The 11,103-nt window shown below is 35.7% G+C and overlaps 1 protein-coding gene across 1 annotated transcript; it reads left to right on the forward strand.

Moving 5' to 3' along the window:
• Positions 1-5,122: 5,122 nt before the first annotated feature.
• LOC114391681 (L-galactono-1,4-lactone dehydrogenase, mitochondrial-like) lies at positions 5,123-10,890 on the forward strand. Its single transcript, XM_028352659.1, has 6 exons — positions 5,123-5,815; positions 5,908-6,158; positions 7,207-7,392; positions 7,981-8,401; positions 8,896-9,036; positions 10,571-10,890. Exons 1-6 carry the CDS (start codon positions 5,219-5,221, stop codon positions 10,727-10,729), a joined length of 1,755 nt encoding a protein of 584 aa, XP_028208460.1. The 5' UTR covers positions 5,123-5,218; the 3' UTR covers positions 10,730-10,890.
• The last annotated feature ends 213 nt before the right edge of the window (positions 10,891-11,103 follow it).

Raw genomic sequence — 11,103 nt, forward strand, 5'->3', positions numbered from 1 at the left:
TAAGCATTATTAGAAGGACCTGCAAAAGAAGTGTTAGTAGGATCTAAATATGCATTATTATTTTGTGGCCTCTAGCCATAAGGCTGATTTGAACCTGAGCCACCTCTGTAGCCTTTGTAGTTTCCTTGGAAGTTCTGTTGAGGTATGGCTTCATTCTTCAAATAATGGGCCTCCTCTTCCTGTTGGCAATCACCAGGTGTTGAACAATGGCCATTTTGATGGTCACCACCTTATAAGTCACATCTTAAAACTTATTGAACTTGATGAGCTTGGTGTGTTTTCTGTGATCCACCTTGTTGAAATTGTTGAGGAAGTTGACTTGTCTGTTAAGGCCTCTATTTGCTGAGTTAAGAGTTTGTTAGGGGCCAAAATTACATTCTGAGTATCCATCTCCATTATACCTTTTCTTTGAATTGGAGCCCTATCATGGTAACTTTGATAATCACTAGCTGCTATGGATTCAATGATTACAATTTCTTTCTATAGGCTCTTAGACATCATAGTACTTCCAGCTGAGGCATCAAGAATCATCTTCGTCTGAGGTTTCAAACCCCTATAGAAAATATGTAGTTGTGCAGCATCATCAAAACTATGGTTTGGGCACCTCCATAATAAAGACTTGAATCTCTCCCATGTTTCATAGAGAGGTTCATCAGACCTTGTACATGATGCACAAGTTGAAGCATTCCAAAACAGTAACATCTAGAACGAGATCTCTAAGTGAGAAGTTTGCATTTTTTCTTCAACCCTTTCTGTAAGAATGACCCACTTATGTATTGTGCTTACAAATTTGTAATATTTTTTTAGATAGAAGTGAAAGATTAAATTCCTAAGTGGAATCCCTCTTTTGAGGTGAAGATCTGTATCTTGTGCAGTAAAACACATATCTTTTTTTTGTTGTTGTTGTAAGTCTAATAGTTGTTGGAAAAGTTGAAATCCAATGGTATTCTTGGTCTAGTTGAGGTTAGAATTGAAGTTTAGTTGGGCAATTAGCAGGTTGTTGAATCTGGTGGTTTATGGTCTAGTTGTGATTGGTTGTGTTAGTGAAATCACATATTGAATGGTGAGGAGTCGATGTAGCCTAAGGTTGGGGTGAACGACTATAAAAATCTTTGTGCACTATTCCTCCCTCTCTCTTTACGTTTCTTAGCACAAATCTGATTTCTGTTTTTGTTTCAATCACTAAACTAGATGACCTTTTCTAAGAAACACCAAAACTAATCTTGTTTTCTTCAAAAAGGTTTTAAGTATATAACTATATTATAAACAAAAGCTTTGAACTATAAAATAATATATTTCCAGAATTGTTTGCATTTTCATTTAGAGCAACTTAAATTTCTATTATTAGCTCAAAATAGTTCTTCATTCTGAACTAATATTAAAAACCTTTTGTTTTCAAAGGAAACATAATTTTAAAAAAAAACAATTCAACTCCTATTCTTGTGGTACTTTTGTCACTTCATCTTTTGTTTCCCAAAATGTCCCATCAAACCCCCTTCATATTCCTCTTTCACAAGCAATTTTCTTATGGATCCTTTAGGCACACATAACCTCACATAACCTTTTCCCTTTGATCAAATAATCATTTGGGCTAAAGTATCCATTTTAAGTAGTATGCACACTTGTAAAATATTTAGAAGAGAAATATGGATCATGTTCATACAATTCCTTAATATGCTTAAAGCCAATTAACTTAGTTTCAAGAGTAGAGAACAAAGCATACCTTCTTGAGAGTTAATCAACAACCACATTGGACTTACCTTTCTTGTGCTTGATCATATATGGGAATTGCTCAAGAAACTAAACCCATTTGGCGTGTCTCTTATTCAGCTTTCCTTATCTCTTTAGATGCTTCAAGGACTCATGATCACTATAAATGACAAACTCTTTGGGCAAAAGATAATGCTGCCAAGTTTGCAAAGCCCTTACCAAGGCATAAAATTCCTTACCAAATGTTGAACAATTAAGAAGACCCCCATTTAGTTTTTCACTAAAATAAGCAATGAGATGTCCCTCTTGCATCAAAATAGCCCGTATCCTCACATTGGATGCATCACATTCAATTTCAAAAGATTTGACAAAATTAGGCAATGCAAGAATAAGTGCATTAGTCATTTATCCTTGGATGAGACACCTTGTGTGGAAAATATTTTCCCTTTAGCTTTCATCCAAGTCCTTTGCTTGGCTACCTAACAACCTTTGCACAATGAACGAAGCTCCTTCTACTCCTTTTTCCTCTGCATACTTCTCTTCATCACTAGGTGGAGTAGAATCTGAAAAAGACTCACTACTAATCTCCACATAATGCTGCAACTTCACAACATCTCTTATATCACTATTCAACCTATGTAAGAATTGTGTCATAGTAGCTTCTCGATCTTCATTAAGATTGGTTCTAATCAAGGAAACCTCCATCTCTTTATAATATTCATCTACACTTTTGTTTCCTTGTGTGAGCCTTTGAACCTTGTTGTGAACGTCTCGATGATAATGAGAAGGAACAAATCTTCTTCTCATTAATCTTTTCATCTCCTTCGAACTATTCACTAAGGGTTCTCCAAATCCCATCCTCTCTTTTTGTACTTGGTTCCACCATATAAGAGCATAGTCAATTACTCCATGGCTGCCACCTTCATCTTTTTATCATTTGTATAGTTGGGGCATGCAAACAATTGCTGAATTTTCAACACCCACTTCAAATAAGTTTCTGGATCACTTTTCCCTTTAAAAGGTCTAGCTTCACTCCTTCAATTTTGTCTTATCTAGAAGCACCCTCGTCTCTCTTCTCCTCCTCCTTCTACCTCCATCATCGTCGTGATTCTCTTGATTTTCTAATTTTTCAATTCTCCCATATAACCCCTCTATGTGCTCCCTCATCATCCTTTCCATTTGAGTTGTAATTGCATCAATTATTAACCTGTTATCTCCCCCAGGATAAGAGCTACCTTCACCCGTACCTGTCATAATTCAAGCAAAGAGAAACAAAAGTGATAAGACCTCACCACACTTCTCACATGTTTACACTCTTAGGGGTATATCACTCGTGTTTGTTGCTCTCAATTAGGCTTTGATGTAATGTGCCCTCCTGCCTTTTACCCCTCAAATTACTCTCTTTGAGTTCTTAAAAGAAGTCAACCTCAAGTCTTTACAATATACCAGAACCAAGTGACAAACAATTCAACTAGATTCATGAAGAAAAAAGACAATTCAAATAAAGGATCAACAAGTTAAATAGAACTAAACAATAAGAGAAAGACACAATATTTTAAGAGATAGTTAATACAAGAGAGACAAAATGACATAAAATAGTAAAATTAAGGAACTAAGCAAGGGTGTATAGAAACTTTGTAATGGGCATACTTCTTTTTTGTTTGTTTTTTTTTCTTAACTTTTGCACCCAGTACTTAGTCTTTTTTTTTAGTCCTTTTCTTATGCTAATAAAACCTCAGATTTTTTTATATTTATGAGAAACACCCAAACTTACTCAACCCAAATTTTTATAGATCAAAAGGAAAGATTTTGTGAAAGTCTCTCAAAAACATTATGAACAAAAGAGGAACACACTAAGAACATTACCTGCAGATTTTTTATTCAATTTGAATGAACAAAACACAACAACAAATTAAACAAAAGTAGATGAATGAAAGATAGGCAATCAAAACACACAACTATTGAATAGATTAGAACAAAATAAAAAGGTGACGCATAGGGGAAAATGGAACCAATTAGCAATTGATACAATCAGGTTCAAGCACAAGATGATGTGAAAAAACAGATTCAAATGGCACACAATAAAGTGACGCTAAAAGGATTTAGGCTAGTACCAGAATTTGAATAACAATTGACGCACTCAAGAATTGATCATGAACCAATCAATTGAACACACATATAGTACAAGAAAATTACGCACAATAAAAATAGGCACCTAACTCAGTAAGGACACACCAACTAGCACGGATTGGAAAATTAAACGGAACGCACTCACAAGTTCGTGAATTTAGGAAATTAGCACCAACTAGAGTATTGACGCGCAAGCAAGTAGAGTATTCACGAAATTGACGCACCTAACACAAGTTGTTTGACACAATGAACGAACTAGCTCTTTGATTACCAAATGATGAGAATCAACATGACAAGACGGAAGGGTCCTACAATTCCGAAGGAATTGATAAGGTCAGAGATCGTCAAAAGGGTTATCCCTTGATAAGATCACAAGATAAGATCACAAGTGTGAAGTATATATAACTACTCAAAGGCATATCAAGAGTCTAATCTAACTTCTATTAATTATTGGTGATAATTATCTCAATTAAGAGCTCATTAGTTATCTTGCAAGTCACTCAAGAGACATAAAAATACACTAACAATTAATATTATTTTAATACCTTATTACAAACTTTATTTAATAAAATCTATATATTTTTATGGGTGTTGTCATCAAATCAGTTTATCATTTCATTTCTCAAGTTGTTTTATGTAATTGATCAACTTGAATTTTAATCCTTCTAAATGTGAATATGCTTCAATGAAAGTCACCACCATTTGGTTTAAGGTTTTTTCTTATTGTCGTAGCACATGTCCTTGTTATTGGTTCACCAAGTCCTTGTAGTGTTTTAATGTCAATATTCCTTATTTGGTCCTCATTAGTGACCTACTAGTTCGACTATAGACCCAATATCTTGACCAGATCAATCATCAATTCGATTTTTAAATTAATGGGTGGTGACGGGTGAAATAATGACAACAATTGCGATAACGACGATGAAGGCTGCAAAATAATGACAGTGATAACGGTAGAATGGTGGTGATAATGACGCCAATAACAATTGATTTGGTGGTGGCTGTGGTGGTGATTGTGGTGGAATCTTAGTGGTGGTAGTGGTGTTATGATAATGATGATTAAAATATGTTTTTTAAAATTAAAAATTGAAAATTAAATTCACATGACACTTTTTTATTATTTTCAAAATGAATATAAATATATTTTAAAATTAAATTAAAAATCAATGGAGTTTCATTTTTATCGAACTCGTTTTATTTTAAAAATTAGATTTAAAAACAAAAAAATAAAAAACTCAAAATCACTCGAATGACCTTAATATCTGGGCAGCACTTAATTCACCGAGTTTCATTTCATTTTATCCGTAATTTTTTCAAGCAAGTCGCGCTTCCGCCATACTGACTCTGCCTGCTGCTGAGTTGTGACTTGGGCGAAGACATGCTGAGAACTCTAGTTGTGAAGCGCAGCCTTGGTCACCACTGGCACTCGCATTCTCAGCACCTCCGACTCCAGCGGCAATTCTCATCATCCCCGGAGCCCAACTCCTCCGTGGATGCAGAAACCCGCAAGTACGCGGGCTATGCTGCCCTCCTCCTCTTCTGCGGCGGCGCCACCTACTACACATTCCCCCTCCCGGACGACGCCAAGCACAAGAAGGCGCAGATCTTCCGGTACGCTCCGCTGCCGGAGGACCTGCACACGGTCTCCAACTGGAGCGGGACCCACGAGGTGCAGACGCGCAACTTCCTCCAGCCGGAGAACGCGGAGCAGCTGGAGCGAGAGCTGAGGGAGGCGCGGAGTCGTATCCGGCCGGTGGGGTCCGGGCTTTCGCCGAACGGGATCGGCCTTTCCAGGACCGGGATGGTAAACTTGGCTCTCATGGATGGGATCTTGGAAGTCGACAAGCAGCGCAAGACTGTCAGGGTCCAGGCTGGCATCCGAGTGCAGCAGCTTGTCGATGGCCTCAAGGACCATGGCCTTACCTTGCAGAATTTTGCTTCCATTAGGGAGCAGCAAATTGGTGGCATCATTCAGGTTCTTCTTTTATTACACACCAACCAATATCTCATAATTTTATTAAAGAAAGAGGCAATCAGATTGAGGTTTTTCTGTTTGATGTGTTATAGGTTGGTGCACATGGCACTGGTGCAAGATTGCCTCCCATTGATGAACAAGTTATTGCCATGAAACTGGTTACCCCTGCCAAAGGGACAATAGAGATCTCAAAAGATAAAGACCCTGAACTGTTTTATCTTGCTCGATGTGGTCTTGGGGGACTCGGAGTTGTGGCTGAAGTCACCCTTCAGTGTGTTGATCGACAGGAGCTTGTGGAGCACACAGTTGTCTCAACCATGAATGAGATAAAGAAAAATCACAAGTAATTTTTGGAATTTGTTACATCAATCAGATAACTGATATATGTTGAATGTCATCATTACCACATTAGTAACACTAGATTTTTGTAACATGGAACTAAGATCAACAACTTGCTTTACTCCCAAGTCCCAACAACTATAATAAATAACAATGATAATTAGAGTAAACCCCTAGTTAGTCCTCCAAAGTTTCTGGTTTCATCATATTAGTTAGTTAAATATTTCTCACTAAATTAGTCCCTGAAAAATCTAAAAACATACTCACATTTGTCCTTGTGGAAGACTATAATGATGACAGAAAAGGACTAATACGATATCGATTTTCAATCTTCGAAGGACTAATTTAGTGACAAAAACTTTTGAAGGATTTATGTGGTGACAGCAAATTTTGGATGACCAATTTAAGGTTTTATTCTAATTCTAATAATAATAGAAGAGTGGCTCAATGTTGAGGACTTCCACCATTTTGGAGTTTTCATATGCTTGCGTTGTTAACCCCATTTATGTAATTAGAACCTATGACCTCTAAGATTCAGCTGATATTATAAGGCAATGAATTCAGAAATATCTGGTGGCAACTGGTGATGGTACTTCTGAATTCAGGCTAATTAAAAAATTAATAATATTATCTGGTAAATCTCGTTTTGCTCTTCAATAAGTATACGCAACATCTCATTTTTCCTCTATGTATAAATATATCAAATCAGTCATCCAAAGATATATTTAACATCAAATTGGTCCTTTAAGTACCATCAAATTTGAGTTTAAATGGCCAAATCAATAGCATTAATTATCATGGAGTGACCTATTAGATGCCACTGATAAATAGTGGACCAAGATGATGTTACATATATCTTTGGTGGGCCAAAATTTGAGTTTACTTTAATATAATATCCTTCGTAGCATTATACTTGCATGCTTGCATATATTTTAGTTAGCTATTTTTGCTGCATATGTGCATACATTTTCTATTATTGTTACCTCTGGTGCAAGTGATTAAGAATCTGCTTCCAAAGATTTTGATTATTAGCCCTTTTCTATCTTATGCAGGAAATTGCTATCTGAGAATAAGCATGTGAAGTACCTTTATATCCCTTATACCGACTCTGTTGTGGTTGTGCGATGCAATCCTGTTTCAAAGTGGAAAGGTCCTCCCAAGTTCAAACCACAATATACCAAAGATGAAGCCATACAGCATGTGCGTGACCTTTACCAGGAGTCCCTCAAGAAATATGGGTACAATTATACATTATCTGTTAATTGTAAAAGTTATTGGTTTATTTTGACTTGTTGGAAGTACTAAAGTAGCCAGATGTGATTGAAAGTGTCGCTGAGTCTTTTTCACTAAATAAAGGCTAGTAGAAGCTGCTGCTTGCCCTCCTATTTTTCTGCAATTGGTTACACTTATTTTGTCTTCCTTTTGTTGCATTTCTTATTTTTTTGTCTCTTGAATATAGTTTAAATTTACATTAAGAGGTAGAAACAGACAGATTGAAGGAATTACGAAAGATTTATAACTGTTCACATTTACCAATTTGTAGGCCTGTGAAATTCCTACTAGTTTCCACTTTCTTGTAATTTGGCAAGGTATGGACTGATGAATGTTAATTTATTATTCTTATTGATCTGAAAGTTGTTGAAAGTGCTGTTATCTCATATTGGCATTCTTCTGCTTCACTACAGTTTTGATTACTTTCTCTATTAGTATTGCCAACAACTTTCATTCTCTTTTATATCTCTAGTGAATTGTGTCATTATTTTATTGTTGCATGTTGTGAACTTTTCTGTTTCAAGTTGCATATGAGTTTCTGTTATTGTATACAGAGCCGAAGGATCTAAGGGTAAATCAGCAGAAGATGGTGAACAAAATATAGATGAGCTTTCTTTCACAGAATTAAGAGATAAGCTAATTGCCCTAGATCCTCTCGATAAAAAGCACATCATCAACATCAATAAAGCTGAGGCCGAGTTCTGGCGAAAGTCAGAAGGATATAGGGTTGGATGGAGTGATGAAATATTGGGCTTTGATTGCGGAGGTCAACAGTGGGTATCAGAGACATGTTTCCCTGCTGGGAAACTAGCTAATCCAAGCATGAAAGACCTTGAATACATTGAAGAGCTGAAGCAACTTATAGAGAAAGAAGAGATACCTGCACCTGCTCCAATTGAGCAGCGCTGGACAGCTAGCAGTAGGAGTTCCTTGAGTCCTGCTTCAAGTCCGTCTGAGGATGATATATTTTCTTGGGTAATAAAACGCTTTCCTGGTTAATTGTGCAGTACAGATTAGTTCCAAGTTCTTTTCTAAGCCAGGATTGGTGAACTGATATTACATGGTCATATGAAGTGAGCTTAACTCCATGTATATCTGGATGCTTCTACTTTTTTTTTTTTTAATTTTTCATGTTTTGTATAAAGAAACTTTTGGGAGTGCAGTTGGGATTTAAAAAATTTAGTGGCATTTAGAAAAAGATGAAATGATTTTCTATTAAATGCTAAAGCTTCGGCTTCTCCAGATATGCATTTTTGTTGTGTTATTTGCTGAAAAGAAATCCAATAGGCATTAGATCCACTACTTGACTTTAATTGTAATCAACTGCCCATAGTAATGTCTTTCATCATCCTTAATTTCAAGTTTTTGAACCAATTGTAATACAAAACCTTGGCTCGTTCCATGAATTTCAACATTATAATGCTGTTTGGAAGATTTGGAAGATTGTTATACTTTTGCTGTTGTTTCAGGTAGGTATAATCATGTACCTTCCTACCATGGATGCTCGGCAGAGGAAAGATATAACAGAAGAATTCTTTCATTATAGGCATTTGACTCAGGCAAAATTATGGGATTGTTACTCCGCATATGAACACTGGGCTAAGATTGAGGTAATCATCTAAGCATCATAAAGAATGAAAGGTCCTACATGGTATTTGGATATGATATACCAATTATTGCTTAATCTAAATCATTTGATCTTTGCCCTAATTTCCTCATTGAATTGCCTATTTGACTGGCTCTGCATAATATGTTGGACCTATGTTGTTACAATAGTAAGTGTTAAGCAAAAGGGTTGGATCATGGATGGGGAGAATTGGATCAATGACAAATTTTGAAATCCCCAAACTATTTTCAAAGGCCTTTAATGAAACTTTCTAAACTTCCTTGAATCAGCCTTGATTTAGCAATACATTTGTGGTAGCTTAATTCAGTTTTCCTAGGTAATAGTATGCTTATGTGAACAATATTATCATGAAACCAGTTAACACATCACAAATAACCAAGAAAGTAAAATAAGGAGATAGAGATGGAGAGAAGAGACACTCAAATTTTTATTCTGGTTTGATCACTATCACTTTGATTTACGTCCAGTTTCTCAGCTAACCTGGTTGAGATTTCACTAACCAAATTCCAGATATTCGAACACTTGCAAAATTAAGAGTTTTCACGGTTTTTGACACCCTCAAGAAACTTTTCCCCAATGTTGTAGAAACCTGATACAAGATTACCTTTGAGAAACCTCAAAGAAACACTAAACAGAAAAACAAAGTAAAAGGATTGATATCACCTGATATGTGATAGATTTGCAAAATAAAACACACTTATCCACTTTCACATGATGACTCCTTAAGTCCTTGAGAGATGCATGGTTAATCTTGATTGATATGAAAAAACTTGTTTGTTATTTATAGTTGAAAACCGAAATAATTGATTATTTGCTCACGATAATCGATTCTTTTGATAATTTGATTTTAAAACCACCTGAGTTTTAGCTTTATCAAGATAATCGGATTATATCTGCCTTTAATTGATGATTTGTGCACCTATGTTTTTGGCTAGCATGAAATAATAGATTATCACTTGAGTTAATTGATTCTTTGTGCATATCTGACAAATCTGAAAAACAGAGCAGAGCCAAATAATCGATATTATAAGTTTTTGAAAAACCTTTTTAAACTTTTGAAATCATATCTTAGTTTATAAAACTCCTATAGAAAATCATGGATTAACTCAATTACCTTTTAATCAACACATGTGAAAGAGACTCTACCCATGGCACACATGCACACATAGAAAGCTAATAAAGCAACCAAAAAAATAAAAATAAATAACAGCTTTACAACTTGGCACTCATCAAGTGAGGGTCATCAAAACCAAACAATAAAAAGCCTAAAACTAATACATGGCTTCACTCTTCTTCAAGCCTGTCTTCACAAAAATGTCTCTCTCACACTCTTTGCCCACCCAACCTTCCCCAACATAACTGCACATTGTTCATGTTTTGCTTACACTTTACAGGGTTTGTGTTGTAACTGAACTTTAAATTGAACAATCTAATTGTTGAATGTTAAGTACCAGCATAGGTGTCAAAGAGTGTTCGATCATTGAAGTATACTTAATTTTTGTGCATATTATTTCTAGGTTCCAAAGGACAAGAAGGAGCTTGCAGCTCTCCAAGAAAGGCTAAGAAAGCGGTTTCCTGTGGATGCATACAATAAAGCAAGAAAGGAATTGGACCCCAATAGGATCCTTTCGAATAACATGTTGGAAAAGCTCTTCCCACAATCAGACACCATATAAATTCTGTGTTGGTTATTTGTCTATATTGTCCATATTTTTTATGTTTACTGTATATTCAACCCTAAGTTGTTGACTTTGGAACTTGGGTTTGCAAAATATCTGGTGCACAATCTGGATTATTATGCATAAATGCATTCTTTCAGCTTATTGCTTGCATGGCAGATGGATTGAACACAGAAGCTTAGAGAATTGTGATGTATGCATATAGAGGAGCTGGATTGAGTGGGGCGACTGCATTGGCGAGCTTGACTAAAAACTGAGGAGCCAAAAATAATGAAGCTTACAATATATTAGTTAAATGTAACATTTTTTATATCATCATATTTTATGAGTAATTTTAAACATTTAATTATATTAGAAAATATTTTTTCACT

Source organism: Glycine soja, chromosome 2 (assembly GCF_004193775.1).
Source record: "Glycine soja cultivar W05 chromosome 2, ASM419377v2, whole genome shotgun sequence".
Lineage (NCBI taxonomy): Eukaryota > Viridiplantae > Streptophyta > Magnoliopsida > Fabales > Fabaceae > Glycine > Glycine soja.